Consider the following 22,197-nt stretch of genomic DNA (forward strand, 5'->3'; position numbering starts at 1 on the left):
GACTAAGCCCCTGCTTACTTATTATATATTAATTAATGTATGGATCTCAGTTATCTGAATAATGAACATTTATTATTCTAAATATAGTGGGGGTGTTGGTGTATATAGATATAATGAGTGTGAATGGCACACCTAGCGCCACCTCGTGATTTTTAGTCTGTGGATCACATGTGTTAGATTTGTGTTGTGTCTAAATAAATTCAGTTCGTTCCAAGTCAGTAAATTTTGTTCCTTATATGACGCAAGTGAGGTTTCCTTATAAATGTATATTAACTTAGCGATAACAGAAAAGGAAAATAAAATGACAAAATACTATAAATTCGTCATTCTATAGGTAGGTAAGTTCTTTGTATTGGTGAACAGTTCAATTAATATTTTAATTAAGTGTGTGAAAAATAGTGATGTTTCCTTCAAAGTGTATATTTTATGTAGTTTTCTCTAGTATTATTGTGGCCTGTATTAGTAGAAAAGATTCGGTTACCGGTGAGTAATGATTTTATGTTTGAATTCGTTAGAAAAAACATCTGCCTCTCCTTTTCCCAACTATGTTGGGGTCGGCTTCCAGTCTAACTGGATGCAGCTGAGTACCAGTGTTTTCAAGGAGCGATTGCCTATCTGACCGCCTCCACCCAGTTCCCCGTTCAACCCCATGATTAGACTGGTGTCAGACTTACTAGCTTCTGACTACCCGTAACGACTGCCAAGGATGTTCAATGACAGCCGGGACCTACAGTTTAACGTGCCATCCGAAACACAGTCATTGGAATTTAAGATATACTTTGAAAGTTCGTAGTAAGTAATATAGCTTAGGCATATACCGAGATACCACACAGGTAGGCATCTTTCTAGCCATTGCGGGAAATTTGCTTTGGGACGCTAGTGGAATTAATAATTGTATAATAACTCTCGGGCCGTGGGGTCCGAGTGCTCACGCGCTTGCGAAGGAAATTTCTAAGCGCCTTGTTGACACTTCTCGTGACCCAAGGGCTGGCTTTTATTTCGCACAGAGATTGAGCATTGCCATCCAACGTGGCAATGCTGCCAGCCTTCTGGGTACATTACCCAGTGACAGCGATGAGGAGCAATTTTTTGATGCAATGTATTAGTTTTAAGTTGTATATATGAGTTTATTTTTAATTTTTAAAATTAATGTAAATATTATGTAAATACTTCAAATTTGAAATCAAATATAATAAATAAATAATTATAATTGTATTATTTTGATTATCTGTTTCTGCTTTCAGATGGCAAAGTTATAAAAACATTTCCATATAGATTCTTCTATCAACGTCATGATCGCATAAATATGAACGTGACCTTAAAAAATATACCCCCGAATGTGACTTCGGCAAAATTGCTATTACAGTATTCAAGTAAGTTCATATTAGTTTTTAGGGTTCTGTACCCAGAGGGTAAAACGGGACCCTATTGTATTCGCTCCTCTCTCCGTCCGTCCGTCCGTCTGTCACCAGGCTGTATCTCATGTACCGTAATAGTTAGAGAGTTAAAATTTTTACAGATGATGTATTTCTGTTGCCGCTATAACAACAAATACTGAAAAATAGAATAAAATAAATATTTTGGGGGGCTCCCATACAACAAACGTTATTTTTTTTGCTAATTTTCTAAACAATGGTACGGAACCCTTCCTGCGTGATTCCGACTCGCACTTGTTTTTACTGTCTATGCTAATTTTATTTTTGTCTGTTTAATTGTTGGATAAATTAATAATATTGACTGAAAACCGAATAAAAAAGTTCATTAAGAGTCATATTTTTGTCTATCTTTAATTTGAATTTCAGGTGGGTTCGTAGTCACCTATTTTGACATAGGCCGAGATAACTCTTTGCAATTCCAAGAAGAAATTGAAGAAGAAATTATTTATATTGACGTTGAATTAGAAGATTTAGCAAACGGAACACGTACAATACGATTATGTGAAGGAGTACAAGCAAATGTAAGAAAACCTTTAGGTTTGTGGGAGACAGAACTTGTAGAAATTCTTAATCGTCCAGGTTAGTCGATTGCAGTTTTTTTAAAAATGGTCAAGGATCACTATTTGGCTCTTTCACTACTATTACTGTAATGTTATTCTTTTATCTTTATTTTCCGTTTATTGACTATTTATTTATTTATTTTTTATATCTTTGGCGTTTATCACTTATGTAGAATCTAGATGTATGTACACCGAAAACTGCGCGTTTTTCATTGTGTTCTACAGATAAACTCGATCCAAAGGTTGTCTGGAAGAAATCGCTATTTAGCGATAAGCACCGCCAATTGTACTGTTCTTTGTGTGTTGTGATGTCCTGTGTTGTTAATTTTCTAGGTGTACAATAAAGCACAATCTATCTATCTATCTAGATCTAAGACAAGGTATTTTTAAGGATCAGTGGCTTGCACCCCCAATGGTCAAAGCACCTGTGGCCTACGCCCCCGATTCGTTCATGTCATTAACAACAACCAGTTTTAAACGAGTTGAAATAACTTTATATATCTTTTTTTATTTATTGTTAAAATGAGGCGAGATACCACTGGTGTACGGCACTGTGACATACCTATATATTTTTTATTTATTTATTTTATCTAAAATACTTTATGTACATTGTACAACGGTGGACTTAACGCCTTAGACATTCTCTGCCAGTCTACCTTAGGGTGATGTCAGTGAACCTGGCAGATCATTGTCTAGCAGATCAACTTTTTTTTTGAGTTCTTATCGCATGCAGATGAGTTCTATAGTTCCTGATAGTTTTCAGGAATAGTTCTACCATTTTCAGCTGAAAAACGATAGTTCACAAAATGATCTGCTAACTTCCGGTAGCAGAGCATTTCTCAGAAAATAAAAAAAAAACTGAGATATTGTCACATAAAGATGAGTTCCATAGTTCCTCATACTTTTCAGGAATAGTTCTGGCGTATTTCAGCTGAAAAATATTTTTTTTCCCAATTCACGTTTGAGTGTTAAAAGAGCATGAATAAAGATTAAAGTGTTATTTTCAAAGTTCAATCCAGATAAAAGGGCGAAAACTCATTTGTTTTCGATAGATGCTTCATGAAACTGTAATCTAGACTTCAATTCAAATCTAGAACTATCATTAAAGTATCAGCAGAGCATGGCTGAAAGTAAGAAACTGTGAAATTTCACATTTTAATATGAAAAAATATCCAAAAAAATATTTTCGCGGTTTCAATTACTCTAGGAGGCGGGAACTATCGCGTTTCTGATAGAAGAATACCAGCACCATAATATAACAGCAGATTCAAACCCAGAACTCTCACTAAAGTATCAGCAGAGCATGGTTGAAAGTAAGAAACTGTGAAATTTCACGTCTTAATGTGAAAAAATATTCAGAAAAATATTTTCGCGGTTCTAATTACCAAAGGAGGCGGGAACTATCGCGTTTCTGATAGAAGAATACCAGCACCATAATATAACAGCAGATTGAAACCCAGAACTGTCACTAAAGTATCAGCAGAGCATGCTTGAATGTAAGAATCTATGAAATTTTACACTTTTATATAAAAAAAAATATTTTCGCGATTGCAATTACTCTAGGAGGCGGGCACTATCGCGTTTCTGATAGAAGAATACATGTACCATTATATAAAAGCAGATTCAAACCCAGAACTCTCACTAAAGTATCAGCAGAGCATGGTTGAAAGTAAGAAACTGTGAAATTTCACATTATAATATGAAAAAAATTTTTTCGCGGTTCCAATTACTCAAGGAGGCGGGAACTATCGCGTTTCTGATAGAAGAATACCAGCACCATAATACAACAGCAGATTCAAACCCAGAACTCTCACTAAAGTATCAGCAGAGCATGGTTGAAAGTAAGAAACTGTGAAATAACACATTTTAATATGAAAAAATATTCAAAAAAATATTTTCGTGGTTCCAATTACTCTAGGAGGCGGGAACTATCGCGTTTCTGATAGGAGAATATTAGCACCATTACATAAATCCAGATTCAAACCCAGAACTCTCACTAAAGTATCAGCAGAGCATGGTTGAAAATAAGAAACTGTGAAATTTCACGTCTTAATATGAAAAAATATTCAGAAAAATATTTTCGCGGTTCCAATTACCAAAGGAGGCGGGAACTATCGCGTTTCTGATAGAAGAATACCAGCACCATAATATAACAGCAGATTCAAACCCAGAACTCTCACTAAAGTATCAGCAGAGCATGGTTGAAAGTAAGAAACTGTGAAATAACACATTTTAATATGAAAAAATATTCAAAAAAATATTTTCGCGGTTCCAATTACTCTAGGAGGCGGGAACTATCGCGTTTCTGATAGAACAGCACCATAATATAACAGCAGATTCAAACCCAGAACTCTCACTAAAGTATCAGCAGAGCATGGTTGAAAGTAAGAAACTGTGAAATAACACATTTTAATATGAAAAAATATTCAAAAAAATATTTTCGCGGTTCCAATTACTCTAGAAGGCGGGAACTATCGCGTTTCTGACAGAAGAATACCAGCACCATAATATAACAGCAGATTCAAACCCAGAACTCTCACTAAAGTATCAGCAGAGCATGGTTGAAAGTAAGAAACTGTGAAATAACACATTTTAATATGAAAAAATATTCAAAAAAATATTTTCGCGGTTCCAATTACTCTAGGAGGCGGGAACTATCGCGTTTCTGATAGAAGAATACCAGCACCATAATATAACAGCAAATTCAAACCCAGAACTCTCACTAAAGTATCAGCAGAGCATGCTTGAATGTAAGAATCTATGAAATACACTTTAATATAAAAAAAAATATTTTCGCGATTCCAATTACTCTAGGAGGCGGGAACTATCGCGTTTCTGATAGAAAAATACATGCACCATTATATAGAAGCAGATTCAAACCCAGAACTCTCACTAAAGTATCAGCAGAGCATGGTTGAAAGTAAGAAACTGTGAAATTTCACGTCTTAATGTGAAAAAATATTCAGAAAAATATTTTCGCGGTTCTAATTACGAAAGGAGGCGGGAACTATCGCGTTTCTGATAGAAGAGTACCAGCACCATAATATAACAGCAGATTCAAACCCAGAACTCTCACTAAAGTATCAGCAGAGCATGGTTGAAAGTAAGAAACTGTGAAATTTCACATTTTAATATGAAAAAAATTTTTTCGCGGTTCCAATTACTCAAGGAGGCGGGAACTATCACGTTTCTGATAGAAGAATACCAGCACCATAATATAACAGCAGATTCAAACCCAGAACTCTCACTAAAGTATCAGCAGAGCATGGTTGAAAGTAAGAAACTGTGAAATTTCACGTCTTAATGTGAAAAAATATTCAGAAAAATATTTTCGCGGTTCTAATTACCAAAGGAGGCGGGAACTATCGCGTTTCTGATAGAAGCATACCAGCACCATAATATGACAGCAGATTCAAACCCAGAACTCTCACTAAAGTATCAGCAGAGCATGCTTGAATGTAAGAATCTATGAAATTTTACACTTTAATATAAAAAAAAATATTTTCGCGATTCCAATTACTCTAGGAGGCGGGAACTATCGCGTTTCTGATAGAAGAATACATGCACCATTATATAGAAGCAGATTCAAACCCAGAACTCTCTCTAAAGTATCAGCAGAGCATGGTTGAAAGTAAGAAACTGTGAAATAACACATTTTAATATGAAAAAATATTAAAAAAATATTTTCAAGGTTCCAATTACTCTAGGAGGCGGGAACTATCGCGTTTCTGATAGAAGAATACCAGCACCATAATATAACAGCAGATTCAAACCCAGAACTCTCACTAAAGTATCAGCAGAGCATGGTTGAAAGTAAGAAACTGTGAAATTTCACATTTTAATATGAAAAAAATTTTTTCGCGGTTCCAATTACTCTAGGAGGCGGGAACTATCGCGTTTCTGATAGAAGAATACCAGCACCATAATATAACAGCAGATACAAACCCAGAACTCTCACTAAAGTATCAGCAGAGCATGGTTGAAAGTAAGAAACTGAAATTTCACGTCTTAATGTGAAAAAATATTCAGAAAAATATTTTCGCGGTTCCAATTACCCAAGGAGGCGGGAACTATCGCGTTTCTGACAGAAGAATACCAGCACCATAATATAACAGCAGATTCAAACCCAGAACTCTCATTTAAGTATCAGCAGAGCATGCTTGGATGTAAGAATCTATGAAATTTTACACTTTAATATAACAAAAATATTTTCGCGATTCCAATTACTCTAGGAGGCGGGCACTATCGCGTTTCTGATAGAAGAATACATGTACCATTATATAGAAGCAGATTCAAACCCAGAACTCTCACTAAAGTATCAGCAGAGCATGGTTGAAAGTAAGAAACTGTGAAATAACACATTTTAATATGAAAAAATATTCAAAAAAATATTTTCGTGGTTCCAATTACTCTAGGAGGCGGGAACTATCGCGTTTCTGATAGAAGAATATTAGCACCATTACATAGATCCAGATTCAAACCCAGAACTCTCACTAAAGTATCAGCAGAGCATGGTTGAAAGTAAGAAACTGTGAAATTTCACGTTTTAATATGAAAAAATATTCAAAAAAATATTTTCGCGGTTCCAATTACCAAAGGAGGCGGGAACTATCGCGTTTCTGATAGAAGAATACCAGCACCATAATATAACAGCAGATTCAAACCCAGAACTCTCACTAAAGTATCAGCAGAGCATGGTTGAAAGTAAGAAACTGTGAAATTTCACGTTTTAATATGAAAAAATATTCAAAAAAATATTTTCTCGGTTCCAATTACCCAAGGAGGCGGGAACTATCGCGTTTCTGATAGAAGAATACCAGCACCATTATATAACAGCAGATTCAAACCCGGAACTCTCACTAAAGTATCAGCAGAGCATGCTTGAATGTAAGAATCTATGAAATTTTACACTTTAATATAAAAAAAAATATTTTCGCGATTTCAATTACTCCAGGAGGCGGGAACTATCGCGTTTCCGATAGAAGAATACCACCACCATAATATAGAAGCAGATTCAAACCCAGAACTCTCACTAAAGTATCAGCAGAGCATGGTTGAAAGTAAGAAACTGTGAAATTTCACATTATAATATGAAAAAAATTTTTTCGTGATTCCAATTACTCTAGGAGGCGGGAACTATCGCGTTTCTGATAGAAGAATACCAGCACCATAATATAACAGCAGATTCAAACCCAGAACTCTCACTAAAGTATCAGCAGAGCATGCTTGAATGTAAGAATCTATGAAATTTTACACTTTAATATAAAAAAAAATATTTTCGCGATTCCAATTACTCTAGGAGGCGGGAACTATCGCGTTTCTGATAGAAGAATACATGCACCATTATATAACAGCAGATACAAACCCAGAACTCTCACTAAAGTATCAGCAGAGCATGGTTGAAAGTAAGAAACTGTGAAATTTCACGTTTTAATATGAAAAAATATTCAAAAAAATATTTTCTCGGTTCCAATTACCCAAGGAGGCGGGAACTATCGCGTTTCTGATAGAAGAATACCAGCACCATAATATAACAGCAGATTCAAACCCAGAACTCTCACTAAAGTATCAGCAGAGCATGCTTGAAAGTAAGAATCTATGAAATTTTACAATTTAATATAAAAAAAAATATTTTCGTGATTCCAATTACTCTAGGAGGCGGGAACTATCGCGTTTCTGATAGAAGAATACCAGCACCATAATATAACAGCAGATTCAAACCCAGAACTCTCACTAAAGTATCAGCAGAGCATGCTTGAATGTAAGAATCTATGAAATTTTACACTTTAATATAAAAAAAAATATTTTCGCGATTCCAATTACTCTAGGAGGCGGGAACTATCGCGTTTCTGATAGAAGAATACGTGCACCATTATATAACAGCAGATACAAACCCAGAACTCTCACTAAAGTATCAGCAGAGCATGGTTGAAAGTAAGAAACTGTGAAATTTCACGTTTTAATATGAAAAAATATTCAAAAAAATATTTTCGCGGTTCCAATTACTCTAGGAGGCGGGAACTATCGCGTTTCTGATAGAAGAATACCAGCACCATAATATAACAGCAGATTCAAACCCAGAACTCTCACTAAAGTATCAGCAGAGCATGGTTGAAAGTAAGAAACTGTGAAATTTCACGTTTTAATATGAAAAAATATTCAAAAAAATATTTTCTCGGTTCCAATTACCCAAGGAGGCGGGAACTATCGCGTTTCTGATAGAAGAATACCAGCACCATAATATAACAGCAGATTCAAACCCAGAACTCTCACTAAAGTATCAGCAGAGCATGGTTGAAAGTAAGAAACTGAAATTTCACGTCTTAATGTGAAAAAATATTCAGAAAAATATTTTCGCGGTTCCAATTACCCAAGGAGGCGGGAACTATCGCGTTTCTGACAGAAGAATACCAGCACCATAATATAACAGCAGATTCAAACCCAGAACTCTCATTTAAGTATCAGCAGAGCATGCTTGGATGTAAGAATCTATGAAATTTTACACTTTAATATAACAAAAATATTTTCGCGATTCCAATTACTCTAGGAGGCGGGCACTATCGCGTTTCTGATAGAAGAATACATGTACCATTATATAGAAGCAGATTCAAACCCAGAACTCTCACTAAAGTATCAGCAGAGCATGGTTGAAAGTAAGAAACTGTGAAATAACACATTTTAATATGAAAAAATATTCAAAAAAATATTTTCGTGGTTCCAATTACTCTAGGAGGCGGGAACTATCGCGTTTCTGATAGAAGAATATTAGCACCATTACATAGATCCAGATTCAAACCCAGAACTCTCACTAAAGTATCAGCAGAGCATGGTTGAAAGTAAGAAACTGTGAAATTTCACGTTTTAATATGAAAAAATATTCAAAAAAATATTTTCGCGGTTCCAATTACCAAAGGAGGCGGGAACTATCGCGTTTCTGATAGAAGAATACCAGCACCATAATATAACAGCAGATTCAAACCCAGAACTCTCACTAAAGTATCAGCAGAGCATGCTTGAATGTAAGAATCTATGAAATTTTACACTTTAATATAAAAAAAAATATTTTCGCGATTCCAATTACTCTAGGAGGCGGGAACTATCGCGTTTCTGATAGAAGAATACGTGCACCATTATATAACAGCAGATACAAACCCAGAACTCTCACTAAAGTATCAGCAGAGCATGGTTGAAAGTAAGAAACTGTGAAATTTCACGTTTTAATATGAAAAAATATTCAAAAAAATATTTTCGCGGTTCCAATTACTCTAGGAGGCGGGAACTATCGCGTTTCTGATAGAAGAATACCAGCACCATAATATAACAGCAGATTCAAACCCAGAACTCTCACTAAAGTATCAGCAGAGCATGGTTGAAAGTAAGAAACTGTGAAATTTCACGTTTTAATATGAAAAAATATTCAAAAAAATATTTTCTCGGTTCCAATTACCCAAGGAGGCGGGAACTATCGCGTTTCTGATAGAAGAATACCAGCACCATAATATAACAGCAGATTCAAACCCAGAACTCTCACTAAAGTATCAGCAGAGCATGGTTGAAAGTAAGAAACTGAAATTTCACGTCTTAATGTGAAAAAATATTCAGAAAAATATTTTCGCGGTTCCAATTACCCAAGGAGGCGGGAACTATCGCGTTTCTGACAGAAGAATACCAGCACCATAATATAACAGCAGATTCAAACCCAGAACTCTCATTTAAGTATCAGCAGAGCATGCTTGGATGTAAGAATCTATGAAATTTTACACTTTAATATAACAAAAATATTTTCGCGATTCCAATTACTCTAGGAGGCGGGCACTATCGCGTTTCTGATAGAAGAATACATGTACCATTATATAGAAGCAGATTCAAACCCAGAACTCTCACTAAAGTATCAGCAGAGCATGGTTGAAAGTAAGAAACTGTGAAATAACACATTTTAATATGAAAAAATATTCAAAAAAATATTTTCGTGGTTCCAATTACTCTAGGAGGCGGGAACTATCGCGTTTCTGATAGAAGAATATTAGCACCATTACATAGATCCAGATTCAAACCCAGAACTCTCACTAAAGTATCAGCAGAGCATGGTTGAAAGTAAGAAACTGTGAAATTTCACGTTTTAATATGAAAAAATATTCAAAAAAATATTTTCGCGGTTCCAATTACCAAAGGAGGCGGGAACTATCGCGTTTCTGATAGAAGAATACCAGCACCATAATATAACAGCAGATTCAAACCCAGAACTCTCACTAAAGTATCAGCAGAGCATGGTTGAAAGTAAGAAACTGTGAAATTTCACGTTTTAATATGAAAAAATATTCAAAAAAATATTTTCTCGGTTCCAATTACCCAAGGAGGCGGGAACTATCGCGTTTCTGATAGAAGAATACCAGCACCATTATATAACAGCAGATTCAAACCCGGAACTCTCACTAAAGTATCAGCAGAGCATGCTTGAATGTAAGAATCTATGAAATTTTACACTTTAATATAAAAAAAAATATTTTCGCGATTTCAATTACTCCAGGAGGCGGGAACTATCGCGTTTCCGATAGAAGAATACCACCACCATAATATAGAAGCAGATTCAAACCCAGAACTCTCACTAAAGTATCAGCAGAGCATGGTTGAAAGTAAGAAACTGTGAAATTTCACATTATAATATGAAAAAAATTTTTTCGTGATTCCAATTACTCTAGGAGGCGGGAACTATCGCGTTTCTGATAGAAGAATACCAGCACCATAATATAACAGCAGATTCAAACCCAGAACTCTCACTAAAGTATCAGCAGAGCATGGTTGAAAGTAAGAAACTGTGAAATTTCACATTTTAATATGAAAAAAATTTTTTCGCGGTTCCAATTACTCAAGGAGGCGGGAACTATCACGTTTCTGATAGAAGAATACCAGCACCATAATATAACAGCAGATTCAAACCCAGAACTCTCACTAAAGTATCAGCAGAGCATGGTTGAAAGTAAGAAACTGTGAAATTTCACGTCTTAATGTGAAAAAATATTCAGAAAAATATTTTCGCGGTTCTAATTACCAAAGGAGGCGGGAACTATCGCGTTTCTGATAGAAGCATACCAGCACCATAATATGACAGCAGATTCAAACCCAGAACTCTCACTAAAGTATCAGCAGAGCATGCTTGAATGTAAGAATCTATGAAATTTTACACTTTAATATAAAAAAAAATATTTTCGCGATTCCAATTACTCTAGGAGGCGGGAACTATCGCGTTTCTGATAGAAGAATACATGCACCATTATATAGAAGCAGATTCAAACCCAGAACTCTCTCTAAAGTATCAGCAGAGCATGGTTGAAAGTAAGAAACTGTGAAATAACACATTTTAATATGAAAAAATATTAAAAAAATATTTTCAAGGTTCCAATTACTCTAGGAGGCGGGAACTATCGCGTTTCTGATAGAAGAATACCAGCACCATAATATAACAGCAGATTCAAACCCAGAACTCTCACTAAAGTATCAGCAGAGCATGGTTGAAAGTAAGAAACTGTGAAATTTCACATTTTAATATGAAAAAAATTTTTTCGCGGTTCCAATTACTCTAGGAGGCGGGAACTATCGCGTTTCTGATAGAAGAATACCAGCACCATAATATAACAGCAGATACAAACCCAGAACTCTCACTAAAGTATCAGCAGAGCATGGTTGAAAGTAAGAAACTGTGAAATTTCACGTTTTAATATGAAAAAATATTCAAAAAAATATTTTCTCGGTTCCAATTACCCAAGGAGGCGGGAACTATCGCGTTTCTGATAGAAGAATACCAGCACCATAATATAACAGCAGATTCAAACCCAGAACTCTCACTAAAGTATCAGCAGAGCATGCTTAAAAGTAAGAATCTATGAAATTTTACAATTTAATATAAAAAAAAATATTTTCGTGATTCCAATTACTCTAGGAGGCGGGAACTATCGCGTTTCTGATAGAAGAATACCAGCACCATAATATAACAGCAGATTCAAACCCAGAACTCTCACTAAAGTATCAGCAGAGCATGCTTGAATGTAAGAATCTATGAAATTTTACACTTTAATATAAAAAAAAATATTTTCGCGATTCCAATTACTCTAGGAGGCGGGAACTATCGCGTTTCTGATAGAAGAATACATGCACCATTATATAACAGCAGATACAAACCCAGAACTCTCACTAAAGTATCAGCAGAGCATGGTTGAAAGTAAGAAACTGTGAAATAACACATTTTAATATGAAAAAATATTCAAAAAAAATTTTTCGCGGTTCCAATTACTCAAGGAGGCGGGAACTATCGCGTTTCCGATAGAAGAATACCACCACCATTATATAGAAGCAGATTAAAACCCAGAACTCTCACTAAAGTATCAGCTGAGCATGGTTGAAAGTAAGAAACTGTGAAATTTCACGTTTTAATATGAAAAAATATTCAAAAAAATATTTTCGCGGTTCCAATTACCCAAGGAGGCGGGAACTATCGCGTTTCTGATAGAAGAATACCAGCACCATAATATAACAGCAGATTCAAACCCAGAACTCTCACTAAAGTATCAGCAGAGCATGGTTGAAAGTAAGAAACTGTGAAATTTCACGTTTTAATATGAAAAAATATTCAAAAAAATATTTTCTCGGTTCCAATTACCCAAGGAGGCGGGAACTATCGCGTTTCTGATAGAAGAATACCAGCACCATAATATAACAGCAGATTCAAACCCAGAACTGTCACTAAAGTATCAGCAGAGCATGGTTGAATGTAAGAATCTATGAAATTTTAAGTAAGAAACTGTGAAATTTCACGTCTTAACGTGAAATTTCACAGTTTCTTACTTTCAACCATGCTCTGCTGATACTTTAGTGAGAGTTCTGGGTTTGAATCTGCTGTTATATTATGGTGCTGGTATTCTTCTATCAGAAACGTGATAGTTCCCGCCTCCTTGAGTAATTGGAACCGCGAAAAAATTTTTTTCATATTAGAATGTGAAATTTCACAGTTTCTTACATTCAAGCATGCTCTGCTGATACTTTAGTGACAGTTCTGGGTTTGAATCTGCTGTTATATTATGGTGCTGGTATTCTTCTATCAGAAACGCGATAGTTCCCGCCTGCTTTGGTAATTGGAACCGCGAAAATATTTTTCTGAATATTTTTTCATATTAAGACGTGAAATTTCACAGTTTCTTATTTTCAACCATGCTCTGCTGATACTTTAGTGAGAGTTCTGGGTTTGAATCTGGATCTATGTAATGGTGCTAATATTCTTCTATCAGAAACGCGATAGTTCCCGCCTCCTAGAGTAATTGGAACCACGAAAATATTTTTTTGAATATTTTTTCATATTAAAATGTGTTATTTCACAGTTTCTTACTTTCAACCATGCTCTGCTGATACTTTAGTGAGAGTTCTGGGTTTGAATCTGCTGTTATATTATGGTGCTGGTATTCTTCTATCATAAACGCGATAGTTCCCGCCTCCTTGAGTAATTGGAACCGCGAAAAAATTTTTTTCATATAAAAATGTGAAATTTCACAGTTTCTTACATTCAAGCATGCTCTGCTGATACTTTAGTGAGAGTTCTGGGTTCGAATCTGGATCTATGTAATGGTGCTAGTATTCTTCTATCAGAAACGCGATAGTTCCCGCCTCCTAGAGTAATTGGAACCACGAAAATATTTTTTTGAATATTTTTTCACATTAAGACATGAAATTTCACAGTTTCTTACTTTCAACCATGCTCTGCTGATACTTTAGTGAGAGTTCTGGGTTTGAATCTGCTGTTATATTATGGTGCTGGTATTCTTCTATCAGAAACGCGATAGTTCCCGCCTCCTTTGGTAATTAGAACCGCGAAAATATTTTTCTGAATATTTTTTCACATTAAGACGTGAAATTTCACAGTTTCTTACTTTCAACCATGCTCTGCTGATACTTTAGTGAGAGTTCTGGGTTTGAATCTGCTGTTATATTATGGTGCTTGTATTCTTCTATCAGAAACGCGATAGTTCCCGCCTCCTTTGGTAATTGGAACCGCGAAAATATTTTTCTGAATATTTTTTCATATTAAGACGTGAAATTTCACAGTTTCTTATTTTCAACCATGCTCTGCTGATACTTTAGTGAGAGTTCTGGGTTTGAATCTGGATTTATGTAATGGTGCTAATATTCTTCTATCAGAAACGCGATAGTTCCCGCCTCCTAGAGTAATTGGAACCACGAAAATATTTTTTTGAATATTTTTTCATATTAAAATGTGTTATTTCACAGTTTCTTACTTTCAACCATGCTCTGCTGATACTTTAGTGAGAGTTCTGGGTTTGAATCTGCTGTTATATTATGGTGCTGGTATTCTTCTATCAGAAACGTGATAGTTCCCGCCTCCTTGAGTAATTGGAACCGCGAAAAAATTTTTTTCATATTAAAATGTGAAATTTCACAGTTTCTTACTTTCAACCATGCTCTGCTGATACTTTAGTGAGAGTTCTGGGTTTGAATCTGCTGTTATATTATGGTGCTGGTACTCTTCTATCAGAAACGCGATAGTTCCCGCCTCCTTTGGTAATTAGAACCGCGAAAATATTTTTCTGAATATTTTTTCACATTAAGACGTGAAATTTCACAGTTTCTTACTTTCAACCATGCTCTGCTGATACTTTAGTGAGAGTTCTGGGTTTGAATCTGCTGTTATATTATGGTGCTGGTATTCTTCTATCAGAAACGCGATAGTTCCCGCCTCCTAGAGTAATTGGAACCGCGAAAATATTTTTTTAATATTTTTTCATATTAAAATGTGTTATTTCACAGTTTCTTACTTTCAACCATGCTCTGCTGATACTTTAGTGAGAGTTCTGGGTTTGAATCTGCTGTTATATTATGGTGCTGGTATTCTTCTATCAGAAACGCGATAGTTCCCGCCTCCTAGAGTAATTGGAACCGCGAAAATATTTTTTTGAATATTTTTTCATATTAAAATGTGTTATTTCACAGTTTCTTACATTCAACCATGCTCTGCTGATACTTTAGTGAGAGTTCTGGGTTTGAATCTGCTGTTATATTATGGTGCTGGTATTCTTCTATCAGAAACGCGATAGTTCCCGCCTCCTTGGGTAATTGGAACCGAGAAAATATTTTTTTGAATATTTTTTCATATTAAAACGTGAAATTTCACAGTTTCTTACTTTCAACCATGCTCTGCTGATACTTTAGTGAGAGTTCTGGGTTTGAATCTGCTGTTATATTATGGTGCTGGTATTCTTCTATCAGAAACGCGATAGTTCCCGCCTCCTAGAGTAATTGGAACCGCGAAAATATTTTTTTGAATATTTTTTCATATTAAAACGTGAAATTTCACAGTTTCTTACTTTCAACCATGCTCTGCTGATACTTTAGTGAGAGTTCTGGGTTTGAATCTGCTTCTATATAATGGTGCATGTATTTTTCTATCAGAAACGCGATAGTTCGCGCCTCCTAGAGTAATTGGAATCGCGAAAATATTTTTTTTTATATTAAAGTGTAAAATTTCATAGATTCTTACATTCAAGCATGCTCTGCTGATACTTTAGTGAGAGTTCTGGGTTTGAATTTGCTGTTATATTATGGTGCTGTTCTATCAGAAACGCGATAGTTCCCGCCTCCTAGAGTAATTGGAACCGCGAAAATATTTTTTTGAATTTTTTTTCATATTAAAATGTGTTATTTCACAGTTTCTTACTTTCAACCATGCTCTGCTGATACTTTAGTGAGAGTTCTGGGTTTGAATCTGCTGTTATATTATGGTGCTGGTATTCTTCTATCAGAAACGCGATAGTTCCCGCCTTCTAGAGTAATTGGAACCGCGAAAATATTTTTTTGAATATTTTTTCATATTAAAATGTGTTATTTCACAGTTTCTTACTTTCAACCATGCTCTGCTGATACTTTAGTGAGAGTTCTGGGTTTGAATCTGCTGTTATATTATGGTGCTGGTATTCTTCTATCAGAAACGCGATAGTTCCCGCCTCCTTTGGTAATTAGAACCGCGAAAATATTTTTCTGAATATTTTTTCACTTTAAGACGTGAAATTTCACAGTTTCTTACTTTCAACCATGCTCTGCTGATACTTTAGTGAGAGTTCTGGGTTTGAATCTGCTGTTATATTATGGTGCTGGTATTCTTCTATCAGAAACGCGATAGTTCCCGCCTCCTAGAGTAATTGGAACCGCGAAAATATTTTTTTGAATATTTTTTCATATTAAAATGTGTTATTTCACAGTTTCTTACTTTCAACCATGCTCTGCTGATACTTTAGTGAGAGTTCTGGGTTTGAATCTGCTGTTATATTATGGTGCTGTTCTATCAGAAACGCGATAGTTCCCGCCTCCTAGAGTAATTGGAACCGCGAAAATATTTTTTTGAATATTTTTTCATATTAAAATGTGTTATTTCACAGTTTCTTACTTTCAACCATGCTCTGCTGATACTTTAGTGAGAGTTCTGGGTTTGAATCTGCTGTTATATTATGGTGCTGGTATTCTTCTATCAGAAACGCGATAGTTCCCGCCTCCTTTGGTAATTAGAACCGCGAAAATATTTTTCTGAATATTTTTTCACATTAAGACGTGAAACAGTTTCTTACTTTCAACCATGCTCTGCTGATACTTTAGTGAGAGTTCTGGGTTTGAATCTGCTGTTATATTATGGTGCTGGTATTCTTCTATCAGAAACGCGATAGTTCCCGCCTCCTTTGGTAATTGGAACCGCGAAAATATTTTTCTGAATATTTTTTCATATTAAGACGTGAAATTTCACAGTTTCTTATTTTCAACCATGCTCTGCTGATACTTTAGTGAGAGTTCTGGGTTTGAATCTGGATTTATGTAATGGTGCTAATATTCTTCTATCAGAAACGCGATAGTTCCCGCCTCCTAGAGTAATAGGAACCACGAAAATATTTTTTTGAATATTTTTTCATATTAAAATGTGTTATTTCACAGTTTCTTACTTTCAACCATGCTCTGCTGATACTTTAGTGAGAGTTCTGGGTTTGAATCTGCTGTTATATTATGGTGCTGGTATTCTTCTATCAGAAACGCGATAGTTCCCGCCTCCTTTGGTAATTGGAACCGCGAAAATATTTTTTTGAATATTTTTTCATATTAAAATGTGTTATTTCACAGTTTCTTACTTTCAACCATGCTCTGCTGATACTTTAGTGAGAGTTCTGGGTTTGAATCTGCTGTTATATTATGGTGCTGGTATTCTTCTATCAGAAACGCGATAGTTCCCGCCTCCTTGGGTAATTGGAACCGAGAAAATATTTTTTTGAATATTTTTTCATATTAAAACGTGAAATTTCACAGTTTCTTACTTTCAACCATGCTCTGCTGATACTTTAGTGAGAGTTCTGGGTTTGAATCTGCTGTTATATTATGGTGCTGGTATTCTTCTATCAGAAACGCGATAGTTCCCGCCTCCTAGAGTAATTGGAACCGCGAAAATATTTTTTTGAATATTTTTTCATATTAAAACGTGAAATTTCACAGTTTCTTACTTTCAACCATGCTCTGCTGATACTTTAGTGAGAGTTCTGGGTTTGAATCTGCTTCTATATAATGGTGCATGTATTTTTCTATCAGAAACGCGATAGTTCCCGCCTCCTAGAGTAATTGGAATCGCGAAAATATTTTTTTTTATATTAAAGTGTAAAATTTCATAGATTCTTACATTCAAGCATGCTCTGCTGATACTTTAGTGAGAGTTCTGGGTTTGAATTTGCTGTTATATTATGGTGCTGGTATTCTTCTATCAGAAACGCGATAGTTCCCGCCTCCTAGAGTAATTGGAACCGCGAAAATATTTTTTTGAATATTTTTTCATATTAAAATGTGTTATTTCACAGTTTCTTACTTTCAACCATGCTCTGCTGATACTTTAGTGAGAGTTCTGGGTTTGAATCTGCTGTTATATTATGGTGCTGGTATTCTTCTATCAGAAACGCGATAGTTCCCGCCTTCTAGAGTAATTGGAACCGCGAAAATATTTTTTTGAATATTTTTTCATATTAAAATGTGTTATTTCACAGTTTCTTACTTTCAACCATGCTCTGCTGATACTTTAGTGAGAGTTCTGGGTTTGAATCTGCTGTTATATTATGGTGCTGGTATTCTTCTATCAGAAACGCGATAGTTCCCGCCTCCTTTGGTAATTAGAACCGCGAAAATATTTTTCTGAATATTTTTTCACTTTAAGACGTGAAATTTCACAGTTTCTTATTTTCAACCATGCTCTGCTGATACTTTAGTGAGAGTTCTGGGTTTGAATCTGGATTTATGTAATGGTGCTAATATTCTTCTATCAGAAACGCGATAGTTCCCGCCTCCTAGAGTAATTGGAACCACGAAAATATTTTTTTGAATATTTTTTCATATTAAAATGTGTTATTTCACAGTTTCTTACTTTCAACCATGCTCTGCTGATACTTTAGTGAGAGTTCTGGGTTTGAATCTGCTGTTGTATTATAGTGCTGGTATTCTTCTATCAGAAACGCGATAGTTCCCGCCTCCTTGAGTAATTGGAACCGCGAAAAAATTTTTTTCATATTATAATGTGAAATTTCACAGTTTCTTACTTTCAACCATGCTCTGCTGATACTTTAGTGAGAGTTCTGGGTTTGAATCTGCTTCTATATAATGGTACATGTATTCTTCTATCAGAAACGCGATAGTGCCCGCCTCCTAGAGTAATTGGAATCGCGAAAATATTTTTTTTTATATAAAAGTGTAAAATTTCATAGATTCTTACATTCAAGCATGCTCTGCTGATACTTTAGTGACAGTTCTGGGTTTGAATCTGCTGTTATATTATGGTGCTGGTATTCTTCTATCAGAAACGCGATAGTTCCCGCCTCCTTTGGTAATTAGAACCGCGAAAATATTTTTCTGAATATTTTTTCACATTAAGACGTGAAATTTCACAGTTTCTTACTTTCAACCATGCTCTGCTGATACTTTAGTGAGAGTTCTGGGTTTGAATCTGCTGTTATATTATGGTGCTGGTATTCTTCTATCAGAAACGCGATAGTTCCCGCCTCCTAGAGTAATTGAAACCGCGAAAATATTTTTTTGGATATTTTTTCATATTAAAATGTGAAATTTCACAGTTTCTTACTTTCAGCCATGCTCTGCTGATACTTTAATGATAGTTCTAGATTTGAATTGAAGTCTAGATTACAGTTTCATGAAGCATCTATCGAAAACAAATGAGTTTTCGCCCTTTTATCTGGATTGAACTTTGAAAATAACACTTTAATCTTTATTCATGCTCTTTTAACACTCAAACGTGAATTGGGAAAAAAAATATTTTTCAGCTGAAATACGCCAGAACTATTCCTGAAAAGTATGAGGAACTATGGAACTCATCTTTATGTGACAATATCTCAGTTTTTTTTTTATTTTCTGAGAAATGCTCTGCTACCGGAAGTTAGCAGATCATTTTGTGAACTATCGTTTTTCAGCTGAAAATGGTAGAACTATTCCTGAAAACTATCAGGAACTATAGAACTCATCTGCATGCGATAAGAACTCAAAAAAAAAGTTGATCTGCTAGACAATGATCTGCCAGGTTCACTGACATCTTAGGGTGGTGGTGAATTAGAAGTGGTAGGTGCAACACAAAATAAAAATGTTTTTTTCTGAATAAAAATGAGAATAAAAATGGTCTACTCTCTTTCACAAACAAATTGCGTGCGAACATTTCTAAAATGTCCACGAAATCTTTTTGCTCGAACACATGTTAGCTGTTTTCGGCGATACGAACATTATTTTTGTTTTCTCGCAATTTTGTAGGAATCTTCCGAAAATGATAATATAATATAATAAATTGTTTATTACTTCGAATTGTACAGTGAACTTCAGGTCAGTGGTAATAGTTTTATACGAAAATCGTACTTATTACTATTGAGTTAAGGTGCATGACAGTTACCACTGATGTGCAGTTTACTGTACATGATTTAAACATATTTTCCTTGATACTACATAAGTGATGATGTGTCATTAGGTGAGGATGATGTGCTCTTAGCCGATTATCAGCAACGGCGGCTGTTCTCATGTAAGGCGATTAGCCAACTGCGCAGGACATATTATAGTGCACAAGGATTTTGCGCAGTCACAGGTGCACGCACTATTCCTTCACTCTCATAGCCTGATGGGACGGCAATCCGACACGACCAGAGAGAGATCAGGCGCAGGACCGACATTTACGTGCTTAATTTGGTATAATATGTAGGAAAATAATAAAATTGTATTTCCTTGCAGGTCCTTGTTTTCATAAATCTGAGAGTTGCATGCTCGAGTTAGATTTAGGATATAAATATATCGGTAAGCAACATTTGGTCACATTATAAAGTTCTTACAAATTGAAATCATCTTAAAATTGGGGAATGTGTTTGCTTTCGTGTATCACGCTGAAACGGCTGGACTGATTGACATGAAATATGTCATTTTTGAGAGTACCTTATCTCAGAGAACTGCGCTAGAATTTCAAGTGCGGTTACGATTCGTTTTACTTTGAATGTTTGAACTTTAATGTTCATTCAATAAGGGTTATGGGGTTATGTCATAAAATAAAATGTTTTTTTTTTTTAATTGAAATTGGAAATTCGATCTATTTCACTTTGATTTTAGTTGAAAATACAATATTCTTAAGTAGCCAGTAAAATAATATAAACAATTTTGTTTCAGAAACTCTCTCAAATGTAGAACTTATTGTAATACCATTTTCTGTCGTATTCATGCTGGTGTTAATATTGCAAGCTATCGAAGCTATAAGGAAGCATTGCAGGAAGAAACCAGATACAGCCAACAGACCACCAATGCCTCTCGTAAGTTAAAAAACTCTTTGCTCCACTTTGACCAATCGATTGTTGATCGATAATCTTGTGGGAAATCATCTAATGACCCCTCTGACTGCGAGAGCGAGTGTCACACTCCATGGAGAACAACATGACTAGCGGAGATGTCATAACGCAATATCTCCTAAGAAAGGCGTTCGGGACACGAGGAACGTTACCAGCTCCACCCTCATACGCCTTCTTTAGAACCCGCCCATTATTTTCAAAATAAAATCACCAATCAATCGAGGCCAATCTTTGATAGAGTTATTTTGATTTGACAAGGAACCCGAACGTCTCGTCAGTTCTAGTTACTGTTCAATAATACTGTACGTTGCTTGACCTATATATATCATATCATCAGCAATAATAGCAGTAAAAATAAAGTAGCATCAATTAATATTGAAGATAAAATTAAATTAAAATATTTTAATTTGATGATAGTCCCCTTAAGGGTAGAGTACTGCACGTGCTGCTGCCTTTTCGACCCAAAACGGTTTCATGTAAATATCAGTAATGTCATTCAAAATCCCTCATCCATCTCCCGAGCCTTTTTTCCTACTATGTTAAGGTAGGCTTCCAGTCTAACCAGACGTAGCTGAGTACCAGTGTTTTACAAGGAGCGACTGCCCTATCTGACCCCCTCAACCCAGTACCGTGGCAACCCAATACCCTTTGGTTAGACTGGTGTCAGACTTACTGGATACTGAATATCCGTAACGACCGCTAAGGATGTTCAATGACAGCCGGGATCTACAGTTTGACGTGCCATCCGAAACACAGTCATTGGTGTTTAAGATATACTTAGAAAGATCATAGGTACAAACTTAGAAAAGCATTGGTACTTGCCTGACCTGGAATCGACCCCGCGCACTCATACTTGAGAGGTTGGTTCTTTACCCACTAGGACACCACGACATCGAGTTGGATGTTCAAAATGATCCTTTAATAATATATTTATCATTATTTATTTCAGCCATATCGTCCATTTTACCTGAATCTACTCTTCCAAAAGGAATGTGAACGAGAAATTCGAGAGAAGGAAGGTCAACTCTGCGAAGAAAATATTTATGAAGAAATTGATCCGTTTTAGAGATTTTCAATCACCTAGCTTTTTCCTTAGTATGTATTTTAAATAGCAAAATAAAGTCTGCTCTTTTATTTATTCATGGTATTTTATTTATTTATTTTTTAAAACTGACCTGACATTATTTTTAAACAAAGTAACTATGTAATCTATAGATACTAATTATTATTATTATTAGCCAATAGTGTCCCACTGCTGGGCAAAGGCCTCCCCATCCCATTTCCATACCTCCCGATCCTTCG

At 35.4% G+C, this 22,197-nt stretch overlaps 1 protein-coding gene across 1 annotated transcript; it reads left to right on the top strand.

Annotated features, from left to right (window-relative positions):
• Positions 1 to 401: 401 nt before the first annotated feature.
• On the top strand, positions 402 to 22,033 carry LOC124641501. The gene is made up of 6 exons (XM_047179584.1): positions 402 to 483; positions 1,245 to 1,373; positions 1,803 to 2,015; positions 20,294 to 20,356; positions 20,720 to 20,859; positions 21,845 to 22,033. Exons 1-6 carry the CDS (start codon positions 402 to 404, stop codon positions 21,959 to 21,961), a joined length of 744 nt encoding a protein of 247 aa, XP_047035540.1. The 3' UTR covers positions 21,962 to 22,033.
• The last annotated feature ends 164 nt before the right edge of the window (positions 22,034 to 22,197 follow it).

This window comes from Helicoverpa zea, chromosome 22 (genome assembly GCF_022581195.2).
Source record: "Helicoverpa zea isolate HzStark_Cry1AcR chromosome 22, ilHelZeax1.1, whole genome shotgun sequence".
Taxonomy (NCBI): Eukaryota; Metazoa; Arthropoda; class Insecta; order Lepidoptera; family Noctuidae; genus Helicoverpa; species Helicoverpa zea.